At 50.0% G+C, this 27,585-nt stretch overlaps 1 protein-coding gene across 1 annotated transcript in view; it reads right to left on the minus strand.

Moving 5' to 3' along the window:
• RASGEF1A (RasGEF domain family member 1A) overlaps positions 1-27,585 on the minus strand; it is a 157,562-nt gene that overhangs the window by 27,754 nt on the left and 102,223 nt on the right. The window contains 2 exon segments of the mRNA XM_060241033.1: positions 2,060-2,197; positions 10,488-10,616. Coding sequence (XP_060097016.1) covers positions 2,060-2,197; positions 10,488-10,616 — 267 coding nt within the window.

Genomic DNA, 27,585 nt, shown 5'->3' on the forward strand with positions numbered 1-27,585 from the left:
CTCTTGTTTTTGGCCAAAACAGTCTTGGCACCCTAGCGTGCCAGTAAACAGCACTGCTGCCAGACAGAAACTGGGCAGGCCTCCCTTGGCAACACCTTCAACATCTAAGCATCTGCTGCTGCTCTCCAGCCTTTGGGCCTGAAAACACCCACACCCAATCGCTGGGGTCCTTTCCCTCCCCTGCCCATTCCTGGGGCTGCAGACTTCACAGCATGTAGCAGGAAGAGGTCAGCTGAGTCATAAGCAAGTTTAGGCTGGCGTGAACAACGTAGCAGGAAGCTCCCTTGTTTATTTGAGCTTTCTGAAGGTAGCATTAAGTGCTGGAGTCTGCAAGTCCAACAGCAGACACTTGGCACCCTGGTAAAAAGGTGTCTTAAAGAGCTCCAACTCATGAAAGCCCCCCAGGGTTGCCAGCCTCCAGGTGGGGCCTGGAGATCTCCGGTTTTTACAACTGACCTCCAGCTGGCAGAGATCAGCTCCCCCGGAGAAACTGACTTCTTTGGAAGGTGGACTCTAGGGCAGGGGTGTCGAACTCATTAGTTATGAGGGCCGGATCTGACATAAATGAGACTTTGTTGGGCCGGGCCATGTCAGGTTGGACCAAGCCATGCTATTTAAAATTGCGTAGCAGAGATACAAATTTTTATAAAGAACACAGACAAACATGAATATATATATTTTTTAAAAAAAACTTAAAACGTGCTTAAAACGGTAGCAGTCATTGGTCTTAAAAATGCTTTCTTTGTATTTCTCCCATGGGATCCAGGGAACTGGGCAAAGGAAGCTCTGGCTCAGTAGCTCTGCTGTGCAATTGAGAGAGCCTGGCAAAGCAAGCTATTCCTCACCCCCCTTCCTCCCCTAGGGAGGCGCCTCAGCCAATGGAGAAAATAGAGGCCTTGCTATGTAGCTCCTGTGCGATTGAGCAAGCCTTGCAAAGCAAGCTGTTATGCAGAAGGAAGCAAGATATAGGGAGAAGGAAGCAGATAACAGTCAGTTGTTTGGGGGCCTGATAGGAGCACTCTGGGGGGCCTGATTCGGCCCCCGAACAGCATGTTTGACACCCCTGCTCTATGGCATTATAAGACTATGAGGTCCCTCCCCTCCCCAAACCCTGCCCTCCCTGGGTTCCACCCCCCCCCCCAAAAAAAAAAAAGTTCTCCAGGGATTTTACAATCCAGAGCTGGCAACCCTAAAATCAATACAAGCATAGACAGATTCAAGAGGGGATTGGATCAACATATGGAGCAGAGGTCCATCAGCGGCTGTTAGCCGCAGTGCATTGTTGGAACTCTTTGTCTGGGGCAAGTGATGCTCTGTATTCTTGGTGCTTGGGGGGGGTGGGGCAACAGTGGGAGGGCTTCTAGTGTCCTGGCCCCACTGATGGACCTCCTGATGGCACCTGGTTTTTTGGCCACTGTGTGACAGACTGTTGGACTGGATGGGCCATTGGCCTGATCCAACAGGGCTTCTCTCATTTTCTCTTATTAGGGTTGCCAAGTCCCCTGCATTCTCCTCTTGTATCATAGAGTTTTCCCTCCCAAATGGCTAGAGCATCTGGGAAAACCACAGAGTTTCCCTAGAAATGGCTAGAGTGGCTGACGGTGCGATGGCGTCACTTCTGGCAGCCCTATCTCACGTGTTCCTAATAATTCCCTTTCAGCTCACCTATGATACTTCGGTTTGGGTTGAAACTGGCCCCACAGAAGCTAGTCAAGGACATCTTTCCCTAGGATCAAAGCCTCCATGAGATTTCAGAGCTGAGGGAATTCCCCCGTCAGCCATCGTTCGCCAGGGGCAGTGAGACACCCTGAGCAGCGGTGGCAGAGAAGAAATTTTCTGTGCCAGTGCATCTTGAAAACAGTTTGGGGACTCAGCAAAGTGGAGAGGGAAATGCTCGTGCTCCCAGGGTACCTCCCAAAGACAAGCTATGGTGCTCCCAGCTTCAGCAACCATGACTTGTGGTTGCCTAGGAAACCTATCTCCAATAAATGCTCTCCACCTGACAAGATAAATTCTAGGGTGGTGGTGGTGGTTCTTTCACCTGCGTGCGTCTCCCTACCTCATCGCACTGCGTGATCCGGTGAGCAATTTCCTTCAGCTCTTTCATCGATTTCTCATCTTGGAAGTCATAGGGGAAGGTTTCGGTCCATTCCTTGAGAAGCTGGATGATCTTGGCAGCAAAGGACTTGAGCTTGGCCTAGGAAAGAACACGGAGCGGTTAACCAGGGCCCCGGAGACCTTCCTAGACTCCAAGTTCTCTGGGAAACCTCACAGCACTTCAAGTACCCTTCCTTCCCCCAAACACAGCCTTTTGAATCAGTAAGTTAAAAGTCGTCGCACCAGGTTACAACCTTGCCTGGCCTTGCGCAGTAGGATTGCCGGGTCCAATTCAAGAAATATCAGGGGACTTTGGGGGTGGAGCCAGGAGAGAGGTTGTGATGAGCAGAACTGAACTCCAAAGGGAGTTCTTGCCATCACATCACATCACATAAATGCCTTCCCTCCATTGGAAATAATGAAGGATAGGGGCACCTTCTTTTTAGCCTCCAATTCAATAATTCTTTGTCTGAGCTCAGGAAGGATGACCCCAGAGCACAATACCGTAATTTATACAGTAGCTCACAACTTTAATGCCAGTAGCACACAAAGTAGAATTTTTGCTCACAAGACTCTGCAGCTTAGAGGGAACATTGCTTCCAGCTCTATGATTCTATGATTGTACCCACTTCTTGTTCTAGATCACTTATAATAAACTTCTTGCTGTTAAGCTGCTGTTTCCTTACGTCTCTTTGGTTACGGTTAATAGATACTTGCTAATAAGGAAGATACAGGGGTTGGATGGGTGCTCTGGGCACTCTCCTAGACAGACCCTAACCATAGTGGCGGCAGCCAGTAGAAGGCCCTTCCTGGTCACTTGCGGTGTGACACGTGCGCTCCTCTAATTTGATTTGTTGCTGGTTTTAGAGCCAACCGTATCACAGTGGAGCACTCTGAGTCAAATGTGTCGTTCTTTCCCCATACCATCAACGGGGTGTAAAAACCTCTCGCTCGTACTTCTTTGGTTTTGTATCTTCCAATGCTCTGTCAAGTGGCTTGACAGAACGCTGACACAAATGCAAACCGTCGCACAATTACAGATGTTTCTGTTGCTCGGTTAATCAGTTCTGCGTAGATTTGCATACCAAAGCAACGTTTCGGGAGGAAAAACAATATTTTCATTGCTTTTTGGATGATGCACATTCAGCTCTGGAGACGCTGTGGAAGAAGCGTTCCCTCTTGCCTGCTAGAAATCGGGAAACACCTCTGCTTGGAGGGTGTCTGCCACCAATGGTACTCATGTGAAAATACACCCGGAACAAAATCACAAAGAAGCTGGAAAACAAGTTGCTCAATTTACTCCGAAAACCCGCAAAAGGAAGACATGGGATGTTTTTTTAAAGGCTTGCAAGACTCTCAGCAAGGCAGGCTTCTAAAGGGGCAGTGTCACACCAAAATAAGCCTGAAATCTCCCAACGTTCAACTATCCCTCCATGAACGTCAGGGTGCCTTCAGAGGAAGAAATCATCTCTTGAATGTCTTGGCCAAAGGCCGTTTAGGATTTTAAAGTTCACTACTAGCACTCCGGAATTTAGGGTGGCCAACTCTGGGTTGGGAAAGTCCTGGAGATTTGAGGGTGGGCCTGCAGCGGATAGGGTTGCCAGGTCCATGTCAAGAAATAGCCGGGGACTCTGGAGGTGGAGCCAGGAGACTTTGGGGGTGGAGCCAGGAGATGTAGGGGTAGAGCCAGGTTGCGACAAGCGTGATGGAACTCCAAAGGGAGTTCTGGCCATCACATTTAAAGGGTCCACACACCTTTTAATTGCCTTCCTTCCCTTGGAAATAATGACGGATAAGGGCATCTTTATTTGGGGCTCACAGAAGTGGACCCCCTGGTCCAATCTTTTTGAAACTTGGAGGGTGTTTTAAGGAGAGGCATCGGATGCTATGCTGTAAATTTGGTGCCTCTACCTCAAAAACATCCCCCCAGAGTTCCAGATAACTGCGGATCAATTCTCCATTATACCCTATGAGAATTAGTGCCTTAGGGAATAATGGAGTGCCCAGCAGACATTTCCCTCCCTCCCCCCACTTTCTGATGACCCTGAAGTGGGGGGAGGGCCTCCAAACCAGGGGATCCCCTGACCACACCTGGGGATTGGCAGCCCTAGTAGAGGACGAGGTATGGGGAGGGACCTCAGCAGGTATAAAGCCAGAGAGTCCACCTTCCCATTCAGACATTTTCTCCAGAGGCTGATTCCTGTTGTCTGGAGATCAGCCGCAGCTCCTAGAGTTCTCCAGGTCCTACTTGGAGGTTGGTTCCCCACCTGAGTCGCCCCCTGGGCCTCAGAAGCAAACTGAGAATGGAAGCAAACTATTTCATCTCATCTCAGTGATACAATCCTGGCCAACGCCTAGCAGTGGCCTCGTCCCTACGTTCCGAACCTGTTCTCGATTCCGTGCCCATGTCATAATGCTATTCCAGGGCTTTCTTTGTAGCAGGAGCTCCTTTGCATATTAGGCCACACCCCCTAGGGTTGCCAAGTCCTGTGCATCCCAGAGTGGGGGACTTTTGCGCACCAGCAAGGCATGCGCGTGACGCAATGATGTCACGTGGCAGCTCTAGGCATTTCTGGGAAAACTCTATGGTTTTCCCAGACGCTCTAGCCATTTGGGAGGGGAAAAGCTCTATGGTACCTATTGTACCATAGAGTTTTCTCTCCCAAATGGCTAGAGCATCCGGGAAAACCATAGAGTTTTCCCGGAAATGCCTACAGCGGCTGCTGTGCACTGGTGCAATGACGTCACTTCCGGGTGACATCATCGTGCTGGCGACATAGGGGGAGGTTTCCCCCACCAGCCCAATGTGAGCCGGTGAGTTGGGAACCTCCTGGGTGGGGGAACTCCCACCCGGACTGGGGGCTTGGTAGCCCTAACACCCCCTGCTCTAGCCAATCCTCCTGGAGCTTCCTGTAGGCCCTGTATTAAGATCTCTGCAAGCTCTTGGAGGATTGCCTGCATCAGGGTGTGTGTGGCATAATAGGCAAAGGAGTTCCTCCTACAAAAAAAAAAGCCCTGATTCCTACATTCCAGCACATCCCATATACCAGAAACAGAAGCATTCCCCCCCCCGCCGCCGCCCCAGGATGGATTTGTCCATGCTAATGGCTGGCTGCATCTAATTTCAGCAGTCAGAACAGAGGAAGCAGCAGCAATTTCCAGCAGGGCGTGATTGAAGAGAAATGGGAATGGCCCTGCTTTTATTAGTGAGTCACTGTCGCTCCACCCGTGGCTTCGGTAGGTGAGGACTTCCGAAGTGTTCTTCAGTCGCCAAGGATGTTATTCGGTTCTTCTAATGGCCCTGTTGCTGATACAGCCATTCCTCTCCCTTCCTTCCCTGGGTATTTTAAATGACATTTAATTAGGATCTCGTTCACAGCAAGGGGAAACACTTTAATTTTTGCTTTGAGCAGGAGCGGAAACGGCGCTCTTTAAGACGCTCACGGCAGAAGCAATTTCCTTTATTGTTTTTATGTTGGCCGAAGCCAAAGTTTCCTCCCCGCCCCACAGTTCCTCCACCCGGACTCTGGGAAGGGTCCTTTCCTTCTGTGGTTTCCGCTTTGGGCAGGAAATTTGCATGGCTCTAGGGGATTCCAATCCAACAGGTAGCTCCCCTGCAAGGGAAAGAGGAAGGTCCCTTGGCAGAGCGTCCCCTCTAAGGGAATACTTTGCACAAAGAAAGGAGACTCTCGTCTCACTGTGCAGCATTTTGTTTAATAACCCAGAAGCTTCTTATTGATTTTTAAGAGCTCGCTAAAGCGCAGTCTACAGGAGACTTAGCAAGCTGCGTAGGAGGTGAATTTATAATTCTACCGCTTGAGTTGTAATTCCAGAAAAAGCACCAATCATTTCCGACTCTGGGGTGATGCTGCATCACGATGTTTTCATGGCAGACTTTTTACGTGGTGGTTTGCCCTTGCCTTCCCCAATCGTCTACACTTCCCCCCCCCCCAGCAGCAAGCTGGGGACTCATTTTACTGACCTCGGAAGGATGGAAAGTTGAGTCAACCTGGAGCTGGCTACCTGAACCCAGCTTCCCCCAGGATCAAATTCAGGTTGTGAGCAGGCAGCTCGGACTGCAGTACTGTAGCTTTACCACTCTGCACCACAGGGCTCCAGAAAGGAATTGCTAAAAGGCATCAAGGCTTGACCAAGGTCTGTTAACTCTGTTATTCTTCCCCCCTGCCCCTTTTTACTTTATTGCTTGCAAAGTAGAAGTAGAGAGAAACTAAACTAACTTGAGAAAGAGTAATCAGCACCTTCCCATACATTCCTGTTAGGGAGTGTGACACATCTGGGGAAAGCAAGGACGGAGTCCTGATAACACGATAAGAATGTAGACATTTATGATAGTTTATGTGTGAGAGCGCATCCCTCGCCCCCACCTTTTGGAATCCTTTTGAAGTATGCCTTAAAAGTATTGTATCAATGTATCTTTAGCATCGCTCTCAAGGGGTGCAGTCACACGTACCATTAAAAGCAGGTGTGTAGCACTCAAATCTGAACCGCTGAATATTGATTCGATGCAGGGCAGTTCAGACAAGCATCCAAGAATGTGATTCATTCTGTTGTTGTGTGATCAGACATCAAATACTATCACGTTCTTTTCTTGGAGCATGCGTAATCAGATGGTGATTTCTGGGGGGGGGGGGGGGGGGCGGGGTCCATTGAACATGCGCCCAACTATTTGGAGCTGGGAAATCAAATGTTGCTTCAGAGGCAGAAGGGAAGGGGGAAAGTTTCTGGAATTAATGTTGCCGATTCAAACCAAGGAACTGCCAGGAATTACTTTTCTAGAAATTGGCAGTGACAATGATATCTGGAAATTCTCCACATTGAAAAAAAAAGATTTTTTCCTGTTCTGAATAGTGGGATAACGTCCCCCCCCCCTCCGATCCTGTGTTGATTAGAGAGGCAGAAGCGTCACCTCAGATTCCCGGATGATCTGGCAATGCGCATGTCTGCTGAGGCTTTTTTTTTTTTAAAAGGTGGGAGGCAGTATTGCACGTGAGCTGTCCAAACATGAAAAAGCCGATTTTGTGCCGCTGTTTTGAAAAAGGGCCGGACTTTTTGTGCTGTCAAATTAATGCGCCATTCAGGCGTAGCAAGCCAGGATGACCCTGGATGATGCTCGATTGCCAGATGTGGATGTCTGAACAAACACATTTAATCCATCAGCCAGACAGAGCTGTGTCGCCACTAATGCTACATCTGACTGCACCCAAGAATCTGTTACACTGAAAGTATCGGTCTATCAATAAACGTAGTTTTGTATCAAACTTGACTCGTCATTGAAACCGCATGCTTGACATTTTGAGAGTGATCCTATAAAAAGTTTAACCGCCCTGGCAACTTTATAATCGAATGGCTGAAAAGATTCCAGTGAGCAGTGAACTTCCAGAACTTGAGGCGGGGGGGGGGAAGAGCACCAACACCACCATGGCACGTGCTGGACACCCGAAGAATCGCTGGGAAGGGCTCCCCTCTCCATATTCAACAACTCTTGGTCACCCCGAGGGAGGAGGAAAACGAGATTGCTCGAGAATTCCGGTCGATGGTAAGAAAGGAAGTCGAAGAGGTCACCAAGGGGTTGCGGGATGAGATGCAAGCAATGACCACCATGATGGCCGGAGAACTCAACAGGCAAGTTGACTGTATTATGAGGATGACTGACCCGAGAAGAGCCCCGCAACTGCCTGCAACTAGACCCTCGACAATACTGCCCCGGGTGCAACCGGCGGCACCCCCGGCCCCTCGAGAAAGTGGCTGAGGGTTGGAGGCCACCTTTGAAGAGGTGGAGTACTTCACGATCCAGGCCAATAGCTACATGCATTATTGGGGAAACACCTTCCCTGACAAATTTAGCCGTGTGGACTATCTGGGATCAAAGTTGAAGGGGGCCGCTAAGTGATGGTATGTGAGTTTGTACGAGGCCATGAGCCCGGAACTGGACGATGTGGCCACTTTCGTCCAAGCATTACTGGCCCAGTATGAGGACCCCCTACAGGAGACCCGCGCATTGGCCGCCCTGAGGGACATACAACAAGGCTCTAAATTGATCCGTGAGTATGTGGCCGAGTTCCGCACCAACGCGGCTAAAGTGAGGGGGTGGAGTGAGCTGATGAAGATCAAGCATTTCACCCGGGGACTGAATGCTAGTGTCCTGGATCGAGCCCTGCAGCAAGTGAGGCCAACCACCCTGGTGGGGTGGATACAGCTGGCGGGAGAGGTAGAGACCAACATGAAGAGAGTGGCCATGCAGCGCCAGCAGCAGAATGGCAAGATGGGCCGTGACCAGAAACCAGGGGTGAAGACGGAGGCGAAGAAGACCCAGGTGGGGGGAGGAGCAGGGAAGTCCTCGGCGACCCACAAGTGTTTCCGTTGCAGGGACCCGAACCACTTGGCCAGTGGCTGCCCTAACCCCCCTAGGCCAACGTCAACCACCACCAAGGCAAGCAGTCCAACTCCAAAGAAGCAGACCAGCCACCCTAAGGATGCGGTGAAGAGCAGTGCGGCTGCAAGCTCGATGCCTGGCGAGGAGACCATCTTCATCGATGAGCTGAGTGAGATGTCCTGGGAGGATGAGCCGGCGGGAAACGAGGACGACCTGCTCTGAATGGTGCCAATCAACAGGTCGCTGACGAACCGGCACCACTCAGGGTGAGAGTAACGGGGTCGCTATATTTTGTGCCAGTAATTTTGTTAAACAGCAGACTCAAGAGGTTCATACAGGTGAAAGCCTTGATTGACTTGTGGTGCACGAGGGACATAATCCGCCACCCTGAAATTAGAAGGTTTGCCTGACAATGGAGGAAGTCCAGACGATCCCTAAGGCATATCGAGACTTAAGGGGGGGGGTGCTTAGTGAATAGGGAGCCGATGAACTCCTGCTCCATAGGGACACGGACTGTGCCATTGAACTGATCCCGGGGCAGACCGGGACACGGTCTCAAATCTCAGAGTTTTTTTTTTTTTTGTAGAAAAAGCCCAGCAGGAGCTCATTTCATATTAGGCCACACCCCTGGCGGCGCCGTTGTTTCACATAGGGCTTTTTTGTGGGAAAAGCACAGCAGGCATTCAATCTGCACATTAGGTCACACCCCCTGATGCTGAGCCAGAAGGAACTGCGTTCCTGCTCAGGAAAAGCCCCCCTGGTCTTGTTGCCGCAGCAGTGCTGGGAGAAACCACTGGCGGGGCTGACTCCACTGCACTGAGACACTTTTGGAGCTCTCGGTCTCTCACTAACGGCAAGTGCAACTGGCAGGTTACCTTCCCCTTCTTAACTACTACCAGAGCATGTGCAAGTTGCAGAGTATATGGCCGAGGATCTGCCTACCTGAGGGACCGTCTTTCCCCATACGAGCCCCAGAGAGCACTGAGGTCAGCAGGGAAGAACAAGCTGACTATCCCTGGGCCAAAAGAGGCCAAACTGCAGAACACCCGTGCACGGACCTTTTCCATCGCAGCTCCATCCCTATGGAACCAGCTCCCGGAAGAGGTGCGGGCCCTGCGGAGTCTTGACCAATTCCGCAGGGCCTGCAAGACCATCCTTTTTAGGTCGGCTTTTACAGACAGCTGATTTATGATCGCTAAATAAATGGACCCGCCAAAAATTTGCCCAGGGATCCTCGCTATTACGGAAACTGACAGAAATAGCGCCAGGAACATCACTGTTCTGTCAAATCATGTTAAATGTGAATTTAGAATTGTTTTGGATAATGTTATTTTAAAGACTTGTATATTTATTGTATTGTATTTTATGGATGTTGTTAGCCGCCCTGAGCCTGCTTAGGCGGGGAGGGCGGGATATAAATAAAATTTGATTATTTTATTATTATTATAAGTTGTCACACTGAATTATGCCCATGAAGCCTTTATGTCCGCTTGCTGGAATCCGTCTAGCAACACATGAACATACCTGATGCTGGCTTGGTACTGAATGAAATCCTTGGTCCATCAAATGCGGTGTTGGCTATTCAAAGAGCTGGCAGTGGCCACGCTTCTCTCCAGGCTTTTCCACTACCGCCTGGTTCTTTTGACTGGGATTGGATATTTGACCTTCTTGATGCCAAGTAGAGTCTACAACTGAATCACATCCCCCTCTCCTCTATTAACTTACATAGATTTCACAGACTGGGTTATGAGCAGGGCTTTTTTGTAGTAGCAGGAACTCTTTTGCATTTTAGGCCACACACCCCTGATATGTAGCCAATCCTCCTGGAGCTTACAGCAGACCCTGTAAGAAGAGCCCTGCAAGCTATTGAAGGACTGTTTACATCAGGGGTGTGTGGCCCAAGATGCAAAGGAGTTCCTGCTGCAAAAAGAACGCCCTGGTTAAAAGGAACCACATTGACGCTTTAAACCAGCAATAAGCCGTATCCATCCCCTACCTTGTCCACCTCGACTCCAGTCTCCAGTTGTTGCTTCTGTTTAAGGCAGATCTGACCCACTTTCGCCAGGAGCTCATGAGGATGAATGAAGACTCGGGAGCTCAGGAGAAAAGTGAAGATGTATGTCCTCTGCGTTGGAAAGACAGAGAGGAGAGGGGAAAGAGTGAGATGAGCAGTGGATCCTTCTCCCAGGGACAATACTTTTCCAGGGTGCACAGAAGGATGAGATTAAAAGCAGCGTCCACCAAAACTGATCCAAGTGGGTTGCTGTGTTGGTCTAAAGCAAGGGTGGCCAAATTCTGGCTCGGGAGCCTCATGTGGTTCTTTCACACACATTATATGGCTCTCGAAGTCCCCACCAGTCCGTTGGCTGGCATCTTGGGGAATGCATTTAAAATCAAAGTTGCTTTCTTTCCACCTCTCCCACCTCCCTCCCCCAATCTATATACCGGCTCTCTCTGATGTTCATGCCTTATGGCTCTCAAACACCTGACATTTATTCTATGTGGCTCTTACATTTAGCAAGTTTGACCACCCCTGATTTAAAGCGGCAGAACAAAGTTTGAGTCCAGTGGCACCTTTAAGACCAACAAAGTTTTATTCAGGGGAAGTGACATCATCACATCAGCAATCTCTGGGGCGACACTCTGGTTTTTGTGTGAAACTCTATGGCAAATTCACCCTCCACCCGTAGAGTCTTGCCCAAAATTCCAGAGTGTCCATGTGTGATATCCCCCTATGCCCTGGCATCACTTCCAGGCGATGTCATCATATCGGGGATGTCGCACAATGATGCTCCTGTTTAGGGGTGGGGTTCCGTGTCAGGGATTCCCCAACATTTTTGAGACAGTGGACATTTTTTGGAATTCTGACAAAGCATGATGAGTGCAGTCACAAAATGGCCACCACAAAATGGCTGCCGTAGTTTACGTTCAGTCGCACAGTGAAGATCCTTGTGCTGTGGTAGCAGTTGCTGCCCAAGCAATATTTTTTTTAAAAAAATCTGCATAGCCAATCAGAAGACTTGCTTGACAAAAGCCCCACGTGCCTCCGCCCATGTTCTAACACTTGGTGGGCACCTGGAAAGGTGTTGGTGGGCACCTTAGATCCGTGCTCTGTGTCTAGTTAAGCTAGTTGGCCTGTGGAGTAGGCTTGCCAATCTCCAGGTCCCAGCAGGGGTTCTGCTGCTTTCCCAGGCTTCTTCCCGCCCCCAGTCAGCTGGCCGGCTGAGGGAAGCCCCACCCCCACAGCCGCCATGTGACTTTCCACCTCTGGAGGCTTCAGTCTCCGATTGGAAAGGCTTCCTCTTGGAATGGGGTGTCTGTGTTACTTTGAAGAAGTTGGCAGCAACTTGTGAGTAGAGAGGCCAATCCCTCGCTTCAGAGTCACCAGAAACGGAGTGGGGGGGGAGGGAAACGTCTGCTGAGCACTTCATTATTCCCTATGTGGAGATTGATTCTCATAGGTTATAATGGGGAATTGATCTGGAGGTTTTGGAGGCTCTGGGGGAGCTGTTTTTTGAGATAGAGGCACCAAATTTGCAGTATAGTATTTAGTGCCTCTTCCCAAAGTACCCCCCCCCCCCCAAGTTTCAAAATGATTGGGCCAGGGGGTTCAATTCTATGAGTCCCAAAAGAAGGTGCCCAAATCTTTCATTATTTGCTATGGAAGGAAGACATTTAAAAAGGTGTGCTGTCCCTTTAAATGTGATGGCCAGAACTCCCTTGGAGTTCAATTATGCTTGTCGCACCCTTGCTCCTGGCTCCGCCCCCAAAGTCTCCTGGCTCCACCCCCAGTCTCCTGGCTCCACCCCCAAAGTCCCCAGATATTTCTTGAATTGGACTTGGCAACCCTACTGTGGAGTTTCATTTCTGCCCCCCCCCCCCGGTAATATTTGTAAATGGTAATATGTTAACTGAAGGTGCTGGGGTCAAGTTTACCCCCATGGCACTGAAAGGGAAACTGAAATTGGTATATAGGGTAAAACTGTATTTTCTCCCTGCAGGCTGAATCTCTGGATTGCCAAAGGGAAATATTTAATGAAGTATAGCTTTACTTCTTTGCAGTTGGTATGTCATGCACATTGAAGGGTTTCTTTTTTTAAAAAAAATTTCTATGACTTACCTTGAGGTCTCTTGGACCCCATAGTGGATTAATTGAATGCACTTTTGTTTCCGCCGCACTTTTGTTTCCGCCTAGGGTTGAAAGATATAGGGCGTATGGTCCTCTCAGTTTTGTTACTGGTGCTACAGAGATGTTTGACTGCTGAAAGCTTTTTGCATAGTTTTTTTTTTTTTGCTTGCTTCTAAGAACAAAGAGGAAATTAATCATGTGCTTTTAAAAAATGTGCTCTGTAATGCAAACAGCTCTTTTCCCTGGTTGCCTTAAGCTAATAAGAATCAGGCAGGAGAATTTCCCTAAACTTTGAGAGTTGTTGTTGTTGCTGATTTCCTTTTTATTTAGGCCATCGATGTGGCGCAAATAATTAGACTAATTTACAGGTCGACTGTACAAAAATATAAAGCAGAAAAGAGCAAACGTCCAATCGCACCTTAAAGACTGATACAGTCTGGGGCAGGTGGTGTTGCCAAGTCCCATTCAAGAAATATCTCAGGACTTTGGGGGTGGAGCCAGGAGACATTGGGGGTGGAGCCAGGAACAAGGTTGTGACAAGCATAATTGAATTCCGACAGGAGTTCTGGCCGTCACATTTATAGGGACCGCACAGCTTTTAAGTGCCTTCCCTCCACTGGAAATAATGGATAGGGGCACCTTCTTTGAGGGCTCATAGAATTGGGCCCCCTGGTCCAATCTTTTTGAAATTTGGGCGGTGTTTTGAGGAGAGGCACTGTATGCTATGATGAAAATTTGGTGCCTCTACTTCAAAACACAGCTCCCCAGAGCCCCAGATACTCATGGATCAATTTTCCATTTTACCCTATAGGAATTGGTCCATATAGGGAATAATGGAGTGCCCAGCAGATATTTCCCTCCCTCCCTGCTTTCTGGTGACCCTGAAGTGGGGGAAGGGCCTCTAAAACAGGGGATCCCCTGCCCCCACCTGGGGATTTAGCAACCAAACAGAATTGTGGGAAATAGAGCAGGGAAAAGGCTACAAGCCTCCGCGAAAACCAGCCTCAAAACATATAACACATTGAAAAAGACTGATAAACAATATAAATGTATTCTAAAGAAGGTGAAATTAATCACACAAAGTGAAAGTGACAATGTAAAAACAACGCCTGAACCCAAAGTTTCCAACTAGCAGTCAATGCAACAAGTTTCTTCAATTTGGCGGTCCAGGCTGGTATAAGGTCAGTTTTCCAACAGAGTCCAACGCTCCAAATCTTCCCACAGAAACAAGTGGAGTGGTCCATTGCAACAAGGCAATTGGAGAACACAACAAGGCAGTACGAGTTTCCCTGTTTCACTCAGAGCTTCCATGAGCTTCACATTCGATTCAAGGCATTTCTTCAGATCCAAATTTCCCATTCTTTAAAGAATGGGAAGTTTGGATCGGAAGAAATGCCTTTTCTTGAATGTGAAGCTCGTGGAAGCTCTGAGTGAAACAGGGAAACTCGTACTGACCTGTTGCGTTTTTTTGTTTGTTTGTTTGTTTTTTGGTACCTAGGGTTGCCAAGTCCAATTTAAGAAATATCTGGGGACTTTGGGGGTCGAGCCAGGAGACTCTGGGGGTGGAGCCAGGAGACATTAGGGGTGGAGCCAAAATCAAGGGTGTGACAAGCATAATTGAACTCCAAAGGGAGTTCTGGCCATCACATTTAAATGGACAGCACACCTTTTCAATGCCTTCCTTCCATAGGAAATAATGAAGGATAGGGGCATCTTCTTTTGGGGCTCATAGAATTGGACCCCCTGGTCCAATCATTTTGAAACTTGGGGGATATTTTGGGGAGAGGTACTAGATGCTGTACTGAAAATTTGGTGCCTCTGCCTCAAAAAACAGCTTCCCAGAGCCCCATATACCTGCGGATCAATTCTTCATTATTTTCTATGGGAATAAATCACCATAGGGAATAACAGAGTTCCCAGCAGACATTTCCCTCCCCTCCCCCTGCTTTCCGATGACCCTGAAGTGGGGGGAGGGCCTCCAAACCGGGGGATCCCCTGCCCCCACCTGGGGATTGGCAACCCTATTGGTACCTCTAAGCTTTAGTTTAAGAATGGGTTAAAACAGCCATGAGTAATTTAGAAATGAGTAAAATCAAAGAATGCAGCCTCGTAGTCTCAGCTTGGCTTGACACTGTCCGAACTTGGGAGTCAAGGAGGCTCAACCATGGCTAGTATTTGGATGGGAGACCACCAAGGAAGTCCCGGATTGCTATGCAGAGGCAAGCAATGGCAAACCACCTCTGTTTTTCTCTTGCCTGGAAAACCCGCATGGTGATGGGGTTACTGTGAGTCAATTGTTACTTGATAGCCTATCTGCACAACTGGTGGACTTGTCCAGCTGTAAAAACGTTTTGGCAAACAGTTCTACAGCACATGCAGCAGATTACAGGTATTCAGGTGCCTTCCTTGCCACAAGCTCTTCTACTGAATCTACGGGGAAATCTGTAGCTCACAAAGCCTCAAAAGGAGTTGCTCTCGATTATGTCTACAGCAGCTGAACATCCTATTGCTATTAAATGGAAGACACCTGATTCACCTTTGACTAAAACGTGGCTATTGAAGTTATGGGAATATTTCTTCCTAGACAAAATAACTGACAATTAACTTGTTTCTGACACCCCTCAAGCCTATTCTTTTTTTTTTTCCGCAAGTGGGAACCTTTCCTTTCATGGAATATGGGCTGTCCAGTTCAATGTGGTTTGATATCATCTACGGACTATCTTTCTCTACTAGCAGTGCACCGATCTCCTTTGCCATTTCATTCCTATTCCCCTCTCTCCTTAACCCCCTTCCCCCCTTTCTTTTTAAGTTGTGTTTGTTTGTCTCTTTTTTTGTGTGTGTTTTATGAGGGCACCTAACACTATTTATATTAGGCTTCCCAACCCTCTCCCCCTGGCGGGGGACCCCAGGATTTCCACCCTCTTCCCCCACTCCCCCCAAAAATGGAAGCGGGGGGGGGGGGGAGAACGGCGCCAGGGAGCATGGCGAGCCGCCCCATCCCAGAGCGGGCGAGGCCGCCGCACCACTGCCGCCCCCTCCCCGCCCACCGCAGCTGCTCCTCCGAGATGGGCCCAGGCTGATCCCATCTCGGAGGAGCAGCCAAGAGGCAGCAGCAGCACAGGGGAGGGCGAGGCAGGCCAGGAGCATGGCGAGCCGCGAATCCTGGCCCTTCTAGGACCCAGACTCATGGCTCGCCACGCCCCTGGCCTGCCTCCACCCCCCCCCCCTCCGATTCCACCCCAGAGGCGGAGTGGAGCACGGCGGCCTTGCCCGCTCCGAGACCAGGCGGCTCGCCACGCTCCCCGGCACCGTTTCCCCCCCTCCCCCTAGCTCCACCCCAGTGTCTCCTGGCTCCACCCCCAAAGTCTCCTGGCTCCACCCCCAAAGTCCCCAGATATTTCTGGGGTTGGACTTGGTAACTCTAATTTATATGGTCACCAGAATTGATAATATTCATTTTGTTTGAGATTTTGGAAATGTACTCTGTACTTTACTCTTACATTTGCCAATGTTTGGTATATGAAGAAAGATATGTATAGTTTGGTGTTGATTCTTTTAATAAAGCTGTATTGCTTTAATTTAATTTAATTTAATAAAAAAATTGTTACTTGATAGCACCCAAATATGGCTACTGAAATGCTCCTTTTTGAAAATACGCCGTTTGCGGCACTTGACTTGTATGTTCAATGGACATATTGGCTATTGCTGCTCTCTGCTTTTTAGTAGCAATTCAGAATTGTATGAAACTAGACGACCTCCTTAAATCTCCAAAAAAGACTGTAATATTTCTTTCTCTCTCTCATTACCAGTAGGTGCACTGCTAACTTGATGAAATACGCGATGATTTATGTTTATAGAAAAGGCCATCATGCATGATATTTTAATGCCTAGAAGAGATAATCCATCATCGGAATGTAGAATTTACGAGAGAATTACCAAACTCTAAAGCTAACTTGAGCGCTGTTATATTAGCTGCAGATACAACAGCATTTATTGGAGAGCTGGAACTCATCACGGCAAAAGGGGAGGGGAGCGTATGGAGATCATTACAGATACAACATTAGCATGAAGTTAGAGGTTTTGAATACTTGATTCCATGAGGCTAAGAACACCCTTTTAGTTCAGCAGCCAAATCAGCTATGCCAAATTTTCTTTTAACGTTGTGGCTGGAGAGGGGTTTTTTTGTCCCTTGATTTAGGTCCAATTAATCTATACTCCTTTTTTATAGCCAGGATCCTATTTCCATAAGTGCATCTGTTTCCAGGAGTTGCCAATTGTATGCAAGGTCTGTGTGGGAAAATACCTGGAGAATTTGGGGGTGGATTCAGGAGAGGGTGGGGTTTGGGGAGGGGCCTCAGCATGGTACAACGCCATAAAGCCACCCCTTCCAAACAGCCATTTTCCCCAGGGGAGCTGATCTTTGCCAGCTGGAGATGAGTTGGGAAAGTGGGAGATCTCCAGGCCCCGCCTGGAGGCTGGCTACCCTACGCAGAAGCAGCAGCAGCCTCTCCCCAGTCAGCCCAGTCTTCCTCTGTGACCAGGCCTCTGAGGCCACAAGGGCCAGGGGATGGTCTCTGTGGGGACAGGCCAGGACTTCAGCCCCCCGGACTCCCCCAGCAGCAGCAGCCTCTCCCCAGTCAGCCCAGCCCTGCTCTATGACCAGGCCTCTGAGGCCACAAGGGCCAGGGAACAGTCTCTGTGGGGACAGGCCAGGACTTCAGCCCCCCTGCCTCCCCTAGCAGCAGCCTCTCCCCAGTCAGCCCAGCCCTCCTCTGTGACCAGGCCTCTGAGACCACAAGGTCCAGGGGATGGTCTCTGTGGGGACAGGCCAGGACTTCAGCCCCCCGGACTCCCCCAGCAGCAGCAGCCTCTCCCCAGTCAGCCCAGCCCTGCTCTGTGACCAGGCCTCCGAGGCCACAAGGGCCAGGGGATGGTCTCTGGGGGGACAGGCCAGGACTTCAGCCCCCCTGCCTCCCCCAGCAGCTGCAGCCTCTCCCCAGTCAGCCCAGCCCTCCCTTATGACCAGGCCTCTGACGCCACAAGGGCCAGGGGATGGTCTCTGTGAGGACAAGCCAGGACTCCAGCCCCCCTGCCTCCCCCAGCAGCAGCCTCTCCCCCGTCAGCCCAGCCCTCCTCTGTGACCAGCCTCTGAGGCCACAAGGGCCAGGGGGTGGTCTCTGTGGGGACAGGCCAGGACTCCAGCCCCCCTGCCTCCCCTAGCAGCAGAAGCCTCTCCCCCATCAGCCCAGCCCTCCTCTGTGACCAGGCCTCTGAGGCCACAAGGGCCAGGGGATGGTCTCTGGGGGGACAGGCCAGGACTTCAGCCCCTCTGCCTCCCCCAGCAGCAGCCTCTCCCCTGTCAGCCCAGCCCTCCTCTGTGACCAGGCCTCTGAGACCACAAGGTTCAGGGGATGGTCTCTGGGGGGACAGGCCAGGACTTCAGCCCCTCTGCCTCCCCCAGCAGCAGCCTCTCCCCAGTCAGCCCAGCCCTCCTCTGTGACCACGCCTCTGAGGCCACAAGGGCCAGGGGACGGTCTCTGTGGGGACAGGCCAGGACTTCAGCCCCTCTGCCTCCCCCAGCAGCAGCCTCTCCCCAGTCAGCCCAGCCCTCCTCTGTGACCAGGCCTCTGAGACCACAAGGTTCAGGGGATGGTCTCTGTGGGGACAGGCCAGGACTTCAGCCCCTCTGCCTCCCCCAGCAGCAGCCTCTCCCCAGTCAGCCCAGCCCTCCTCTGTGACCAGGCCTCTGAGACCACAAGGTTCAGGGGATGGTCTCTGTGGGGACAGGCCAGGACTTCAGCCCCTCTGCCTCCCCCAGCAGCAGCCTCTCCCCAGTCAGCCCATCCCTCCTCTGTGACCAGGCCTCTGAGGCCACAAGGGCCAGGGGATGGTCTCTGTGGGGACAGGCCAGGACTTCAGCCCCCCGGACTGCCCCAGCAGCAGCAGCCTCTCCCCAGTCAGCCCAGCCCTCCTCTGTGGCCAGGCTAAGACAAAAACGTGTGAGCTGGAGGCTAAACATCTGTGAGCTCGCTCACGCTAACTCAGTTTAGAGGGAACCCTGCTCCCAGCTCTCCGTAAGCCCCCCCATCCCCCACTGGTTTTCTGAACTTGTCATAGTGTGACCAAAGAACTTTTTATAGTGTGACCTGCATTGGATTAGATGTCCTTTATGGACCCTTCCAGCTCTGTGATTCTACGACTCTATGATAGCCTCAGCTTAATCATCCCCGTGGTTTCGAGTGGTAAAGCTGCAGTTGGAGCCCTCTGCTCACGACCTGAGTTCGATTCCAGCAGAAGCTGGTTCAGGTAGCTGGCTCCAGGTTGACTCAGCCTTCCTTCCGAGGTTGGTGAAATGAGTACCCAGCTTGATGGGGGGATAGTGTAGATGACCGGGGAAGGCAATGGCAAACCACCCCGTAAAAAGTCTGCCGTGAAAACGCTGTGAAAGCAACGTCACCCCAGAGTCAGAAACAACTGGTGGTTCTCAAATATATAATGTCCATGTCTTGCAGCTCTCAAACATCTGATGTTTATTCTATACGGCTCTTATATTAAGCACGTTTGGCCACCCCTGGTCTAGTAGCGACTGAAAGACTAGCAAAACTTCTGGCAGGGTAGGAGCTCTTGTGAGTCACGGTTCACTTCAGAGATAGCTCGAATGTGAGTCCATCTGTCCTTATGTCTTGGAGAACGGAAGGATTTCAGATGCCAAATGACAACAGCAGGTCGATGGCAATCGCAGGTGAATGAGAAAAGCAGGCGTGATTGGATGAGGTGTAACTGCAGGGGACTGCCTTTACCATTAATAATTTTAGCTTCTAGGAAGAGCTCAGACTTGATTTGATCTAGAAGCCACTGTGCCTTTTTTGGCAGTCCCACCGGGTCTGCAAAGCTCTTCTCCAACACCACGCTTCAAAGGAATCGTGCCATTGAACCCAGCATGTTTCAGAGCTCGCGCTTTGTTTCAGTTCTGTTAGAGATTTCTGTTTGCTTTCTGACTTCTGGAGTCCAAACCCTGTTTACTACTGTTCGTTGGACATCCCATCCCGTTGATTGTACTCGATGCACAGTATATAATCTGACGACTCTCAGAGAGTGCGGTGGACTCTAAATAGCAGAATAACTAGTGAAAGAAATGTCAGCTGCTGCCACTGTGGTGTGAACGCCCACCGTGGGAGAGCTGTTGAGACGCTGCGGCTGAGAGCAGTCATCCCCCCTCCCCATGGCTTCACATTTCTGGGCTTTTCTTGAGCACGAATGCACAGGGACGCAGTTCCGGCTGGCTTGGCATCGAGGGTGTGGCCTATTATGCAAATGAGTTCCTGTTGGGCCTCTTCTACCCAAAAAAGCCCTTGTGAAACAATGGTGATGTCGGGGGTGTGGCTTAATAGGTAAATGAGTCCCTACCGGGCTTCTTCTACCAAAAAAAAAAAAGCCCTGGCCATAACTAGCCACCACAGATCGTTTCAGCGGACAAAAGGCTGAAAGATTTCAGTGGAAGGGGAGACAAAGAGTTAAGCTCAAGGACCGGAAAGTGAACTCCTGGGCTGCTGTCAAAATCCGTTGTCATGGATTAAATACGCTAGCAATACCTACTTAATCTTAATTCTGATCATGGTGAATTTACCAGTTTCAGAGGTCCGTTTTCAATAGGGTTGCCAAGTCTGACTCAAGAAATATCGGGGGACTTTGGGGGTGGAGCCAGGACACATTGGGGGTGGAGCCAGGAGCAAGGTTGTGACAAGCATCATTGATCTCCAAAGGGAGTTCCAGCCGTCACACTTAAAGGGACCGCACACCTTTAACATGACTTCCCTCCATTTGGAATAATGAAAGGTAGGGGCACCTTCTTTTGGGGCTTATAGAATGGGACCCCCTGATCCAATCCTTCTGAAACTTGGAGGGTGTTTTGAGGAGAGGCATTGGATGCCATGCTGAAAATTAGGTGCCTCTACCTCAAAAGACAGAGCCCCAGAGACCCATGGATCAATTTCCCATTATATCTTATGGGAATCAGTCTCCATAGGAAACAGTGGAGTGTGCAGCAGACAATCGCCTCGCCCCACCCCACTTTCTGATGAGCCTGACCAGGGGGATCCTCTGTCCCCACCTGGGGATTGGCAACTCTCGTTTTTAAGCCATGGGGCAGTGGCGGTGGGGACTATCTCTCTTGCCTATTTGGAAACATTTGCTTTGTTTTTGCGCATATGTCCTTTGTTCAATTTCCTTTCCATATATTTGAGAACAGCCAGTAATTCACGATGAACCCATTTGGCAAGCCGGCCTGTCCAATCATCATCATTATTATTATTTTTAACTGCAGGGTTTCAAGTAACAATTAGTCACAACCTTTGGGCCCAGACAGGAAAAGAGTCATCTTCTGATCTGCCTGTTTGCACCCAGACGCCAGAGCTCGATGTGACAGTTTGTCCCCATGACACTGCTGACGGTGACAGGAGGTATAATTCTGCATTTGTAAGCCCTAAATGGTTCATTTCTGTCCCCTTATCACCCTCCCTCTGCAGACATGCTGTACTAAGGATAGATCAAGACAGGTAGCCGTGTTCGTCTGTAACAGGAGAAAAGGGCAAGGGTCTAGTACAGAGGGGGCCAAACTGTGGCTCTTTCACACATATTGTGTGGCTCTTAAAGCCCTCCCACCAATCAGTTGACTTGGAGAAGGCATTTGTCTCTTTAAGATGGCAACTCTTTCTTGGAGCAAAAGATATTTTTTTATCTCTGCCTCCAATGAGAACTGCAGCTGTGAACTGCCGGTTCAGAGGACTAAGTCTATTCCTGAGGGCATAAAGTTAGGAAAACAGGAGAACGACTTATTCCGAACCTCCTATGGGTGGCCTTAAAAAGGCTAGGGGTGGAGAGGATTCCTCATCCTTACCAGCAAGGAAGCAGACAAAAATTGATGATTACTTCTCTTCAACTGGATCCCCCCGCCATGCCTTCTCCATACACACTTCTAATCGTTATGCTCCTCTGGCTAACCACCTGACAGACACTGACGAGGCAAGCAATCAGGGCATGGCAACTGGCAGGGGGAGGGGGGAAGCCTGTAAAACCAGGGGATCCCCCGCTGGGACCTGGGGATTGGGAAGCCTAGGGATATTGCACCACAGAGTCCCAAAGCAGCCATTTTCTCCAGGGGAATGAGTCTCTGTTGCCTGGAGATCACTTGTAATCCCAGAAGATAGCCAGTCATCGCCTGTAGGTTGGCACCCCTACTGTACGTTCAAAGTGTTCTCTCACCGCATTGCGTGCGTGTTGTCAAACGCACTCGACAACAACGCCAGTTGGTGAAAAAGACATTCCAACCACGTTAATTGCAGGCCCGTGAAACCAGCTCCTCTGGCTGGGTTCCCTCTGACACGAGCCACGCGGTCTCGATCATGCGGCGAGCAGCTTGCTCACTCCTGATTTGCTCACCAAAACATGCTTCATTCCTTAAAGATCGGGGGGGGGGGGGGTTGTAGCAGGAACTCCTTTGCCTATTAAGCCACACACCCCTGATGTAGTCAATCCTCCAAGAGCTTACAGGGCTCTTCTTACAGGGTCTACTGTAAGCTCCATCGGGGGTGGGGGGGTGGGGGTGGGTGCGGCCTAATATGCAAAGGAGTTCCCGCTACAAAAAAAAACGCCCTGCTAAAGATTAAAAGTCGCACACTGCATGACCAGACACCTGTGCTGAAAACTCAAGCCATCTGTTCTCTATCCCTATTCCAGAGAAATGTTGGATTCTTTATTCCAGGTATTAAATGCAAGAATTCAACACCACATTCCTAAAGAGATGTATCAGCATGTCCGTAGGCAACACTGGCACAATGTTCTGTTTTGCAGTGAGTAGGCATATCTTTCGGGCTGCCTCGGCTATTTGGGTGTTGGCATGGCAACTGTTGGAACGTTTTTTTGTTTTGTAAGGCTCCAGGGCAAAGCTGTCTAAATTGCCCTCCCAGGTATCAGGGGGATACTAGTCTGAGCAGTCAGTACGGACTGTGATGGACCATGGGTCGGATTCAGTATTAGCAGGTCTTTTTTTTTTAAGCAGGAACTCCTTTGCATATTAGGCCACACGCCCCTGAGGTAGTCATTCCTCCAGGAGCTTCTAGTAGGTCCTGGAATAAGAGCTCTGTAAGCTCTTGAAGGATTGGCTACATCAGTGGGGTGTGGCCTAATATGCTAAGGAGTTCCTGCTACAAAAAGAAAAGCCCTGAGCGTGGGAGAGAATAATAGTCGGAATACCGAGACAGACACATTTGTTGGATTAAACCAGGCCTTTTTTTTTGTAGCAGGAACTCCTTTGCATATTAGGTCACGCACCCTTGATGTAGCCAATCCTCCTGGAGTTTACAATAGGCCCTAAGAACATAAGAGAAGCCATGCTGGATCAGGCCAATGGCTCATCCAGCCCAACACTCTGTCACACAGCGGCCAAAACACCCAGGTGCCATCAGGAGGTCCACCAGTGAGACCAGGACACTAGAAGCCCTTTTACTGTTGCCCCCCCCCCCCAAGCACCAAGAATACAGACCATCACTGCCCCAGACAGAGAGTTTCATCAATATGCTGTGGCCAATAGCCACCTCTGCTCCATGTTTATCCCTGTACTAAGAGCTCTGTAAGCTCTTGGAGGATAGGATACAGCAGGGGTGTGTGGCCTAATATGCAAAGGAGTTCCTGCTACAAAAAAAGTTCTGAGTATTAGGCAGCTTCTTGTGATGGGAGCCCACCAAGGAAGTTCAGGGTCCCTCTGGAGGAGCAGGTAATGGCAAACCAGCTCTGTCCATCTCTTGCCTAGAAAACCCTACTGGGTTGCCATCAGTCTGTTGCAACTTGACACCCCGTCACACCACCTCCCGCTGAATTTAGTCGCGTTCCACTTCCTCTCCCAATTCACTGCAAGTTTGCGATGTCCACTTCCTGCACATCGTTAACCATTGAAAAGGGTCAAAATCGAGACAGGATCCAAACCACTTCGATGGGCGGACAATAAGCGAGAGTGAGGACAATTTGGGCTCCCTTTTGAAGAACAGGGGCTAATTCATTCGATCCCCTCAGAAAGGCAGCCATCACTTTCTCAGGGCTAATCTCTGCGGCCGTGTGAGCTAGAAATGGGCTCTTTTCTTGTCCAAAAAAAAATGGCAACGAGAAGTGGCAGCCTGCACAAAAATGCCTTGGCAGCTGCACGTGGGTTCGGCTCTGTTTGCCCTTTTAATAGTCGAATGTATATATAGAGAGGCCGCATTCTTCTGCTAGCATTCCCTTGAGAACACAAGCTGCACCAGCAGCCTCACAGATGGATGTTCCTGGGTTGTATAACCAGCTTGTAGGTGGCAGTTGGATCTTCTAGAGCTTTAAAAACAATAAGTCTCCAATGTACGCCCAAGTAAAAAAAAAAAAAATAGACATATTCGCCAAAAATCTAAAACCCGGATACGGTAACCGAGCAGGGCTTTCTTTCTTTCTTTTTTTTTGAGCAGGAACGCACAGGAACGCAGTTCTGGCTGGCTTGGTGACAGGGGGGTGTGGCCTACTAGGCAAATGAGCTCTTGTTGGACTTTTCCCACAAAAAGTCCTGTGTGAAACAATGGTGATGTCAGGGGTTGTGGACTATGCAAATGAGTTCCTGATGGCTATGAGAGCTCTGGCTGACCCAAGGCCATCCTAGCAGCTGCAAGTGGAGGAGTGGGGAATCAAACCCGGCTCTCCCAGATAAGAGAGCTCTGGCTGACCCAAGGCCATTCCAGCAGGTGCAAGTGGAGGAGTGGGGAATCAAACCCGGCTCTCCCAGATAAGAGAGCTCTGGCTGACCCAAGGCCATTCCAGCAGGTGCAAGTGGAGGAGTGGGGAATCAAACCCGGCTCTCCCAGATAAGAGAGCTCTGGCTGACCCAAGGCCATTCCAGCAGCTGCAAGTGGAGGAGTGGGGAATCAAACCCGGCTCTCCCAGATAAGAGAGCTCTGGCTGACCCAAGGCCATTCCAGCAGGTGCAAGTGGAGGAGTGGGGAATCAAACCCGGTTCTCCCAGATAAGAGAGCTCTGGCTGACCCAAGGCCATCCCAGCAGCTGCAAGTGGAGGAGTGGGGAATCAAACCCGGCTCTCCCAGATAAGAGAGCTCTGGCTGACCCAAGGCCATTCCAGCAGGTGCAAGTGGAGGAGTGGGGAATCAAACCCGGTTCTCCCAGATAAGAGAGCTATGGCTGACCCAAGGCCATTCCAGCAGCTGCAAGTGGAGGAGTGGGGGATCAAACCCGGCTCTCCCAGATAAGAGAGCTATGGCTGACCCAAAGCCATTCCAGCAGCTGCAAGTGGAGGAGTGGGGGATCAAACCCGGCTCTCCCAGATAAGAGAGCTCTGGCTGACCCAAGGCCATTCCAGCAGCTGCAAGTGGAGGAGTGGGGAATCAAACCCGGCTCTCCCAGATAAGAGAGCTCTGGCTGACCCAAGGCCATTCCAGCAGCTGCAAGTGGAGGAGTGGGGAATCAAACCCGGCTCTCCCAGATAAGAGAGCTCTGGCTGACCCAAGGCCATTCCAGCAGCTGCAAGTGGAGGAGTGGGGAATCAAACCCGGCTCTCCCAGATAAGAGAGCTCTGGCTGACCCAAGGCCATTCCAGCAGGTGCAAGTGGAGGAGTGGGGGATCAAACCCGGCTCTCCCAGATAAGAGAACTATGGCTGACCCAAGGCCATTCCAGCAGCTGCAAGTGGAGGAGTGGGGAATCAAACCCGGCTCTCCCAGATAAGAGCCTGCGCACTTAACCACTACACCAAACTGGAGGGGGTTGAGGGACATGATTGTTCTCTTGAAGCATTTGCAGGGCTGTCATTTTAGAGGAGGCAGCGGAGGAGAGGGCTCACAGACACGGGTCTAAATTAAGGGTGGGAAGGGACCGGCCGGATATTAGAAAACTGTGTAATGGTGAGCCACAGTGACTACAAGGTGAGGTGCCCGGTGTGATTCAGCCCTCAAATAAAAAGCACGTCAACTGCTTTATTTATAGGATTGCCAGGTACAGGTTGGGAAATTGCTGGAGATCTAGGGGCAAAGCCTTGGGGATAGGGTTGCCAATCCCCAGGTGATCCTGACTCTTTACGTTTTTGTGTACTTCTTAAATTTCCAACGCATTTGCAAGGTAGGATGGATTGTAGCAGATGGTTACATCAGCAGGAAATGCGCATGATTTTTAAATTAGGGACAATGTTTCCTCGTGGTTGAAATAGTGATTGAGATTTAGCATGTTTTTTTATAAATATACTGTTTATTAAAAATATTGTTGGCATGTGCTTTGGACATTGTTATAATAAGTTTTCAGCATTACTGCAGCTGGGTACTCTGTAGCTTTAAGGAACATTTTGAATTGTTGCACCTGCTGCATATAAGCCATTTAGCATGACTCACTGTAGCGCCTTGTAGGTGTTCCTTCAAACATGCTGGCTGTTTGCCCTAATACGTAAGAGAAATTGCTAAGAGGTTTGTTGATTTTATTCAGGGTTTAAAATGTTTTTATGGCTTATGTGCACATGGTTTTATTGTATTATTTAGGCTTCCCAACCCCCCCGCCCTGCTGGGAGACCCCTGGATTAGCAGCCTCCTCCCCCGCTCTCCAAAAATCTGGAAGCGGGGGTGAGGGTGGAAAAACGGCGCCGTGTCTCTTTCCCTGGCTGCCTCCCTCCCTCGCAGGCTTCAGTCTTCTTCCTTCCTCCGGGTCACAAAGACCCGCCCACCGCTGGCCTCCCTTCACGAGGTGCATGCTGGGACTCATAGTCCTTGTGTCCTCTCCGGCTGGGTGGCGTCTCCTCGGGGAGTCTGGCCGGCGGAGGGGGGGGAGCTCCGCCCCCAGAGGACCATGTGCGTTTCTACCTCCAGAGGCTTCAGTCGCTGATTGAAAGGCTTCCTCTTGGGATGGGGTGTCTGTGTTACTTTGAAGAAGTTGGCAGCAACTCGTGAGTAGAGAGGCCAGTCCCCCTTCAGTGTTGCCAGAAATGGGGGGGGGGGGGGGAGTCTGCTGAGCACTTCATTATTCTCTATGTGGAGATCGATTCTCATAGGGTATAATGGGGAATTGATCTGAAGGTTTCGGGGGCTCTGGGGGTGCTGTTTTTTGCAGTAGAGGCACCAAATTTTCAGTATAGTATCTAGTGACTCTCCCCAAAGTATCCCCCAAGTTTCAAAACGATTGGACCATGGAATCCAATTCTATGAGCCCCCAAAGAAGGTGCCCCTGTCCTTCATTATTTCCTATGGAAGGATGACATTTAAAAAGGTGTGCGGTCCCTTTAAATGTGATGGCCAGAACTCCCTTGGAGTTCAATTATGCTTGTCACACCCTTGTTCCTGGCTCTGCCCCGATGTCTCCTGGCTCCACCCCCAAAGTCCCCAGATATTTCTTGAATTGGACTTGGCAACCCTAGTATTATTGCATATTATTTATGTCATTTAGGATTATTGCAGCTTGAAGAGGCTTACTGCAGCTTGAAGAAGCTCACGCAAAAAAAGGGTTCAGCATGACCTTGTCCTTGGAAATTTGGATTATTGGCTGCATCTATGGACAGACATTAAACATCTGGAGTACTACACCAGGATTTCATGGAATGAGATGGGAAGTTTTACCATAGGATAAAAAGGAGGACTTTAGGTGCTAATGCTTCCCTTTCTATTAAGGACTAAAAGTTATGGTTGTTTTGTAATTTATGACGGTGGAATTTGTATATGAGTGTGTTTGTTTTTGTTGACCTTGTATAATTTGATAATAGAAGCTGGTTTTCATGGTGGGTTATGTACCTTTGATTTTTGTAATCCCCAGGTGGGGGCAGGGGATCCCCCGGTTTGGAGGCCCTCCCCCCGCTTCAGGGGCATCAGAAAGCAGGGGGAGGGGAGGGAAATGTCTGCTGAGAACTTTATTATTCCCTATGGAGACTTACTCCCATAGGAAATGATGGAGAATTAATCTGCGGT

Source organism: Heteronotia binoei, chromosome 6 (assembly GCF_032191835.1).
Source record: "Heteronotia binoei isolate CCM8104 ecotype False Entrance Well chromosome 6, APGP_CSIRO_Hbin_v1, whole genome shotgun sequence".
Lineage (NCBI taxonomy): Eukaryota > Metazoa > Chordata > Lepidosauria > Squamata > Gekkonidae > Heteronotia > Heteronotia binoei.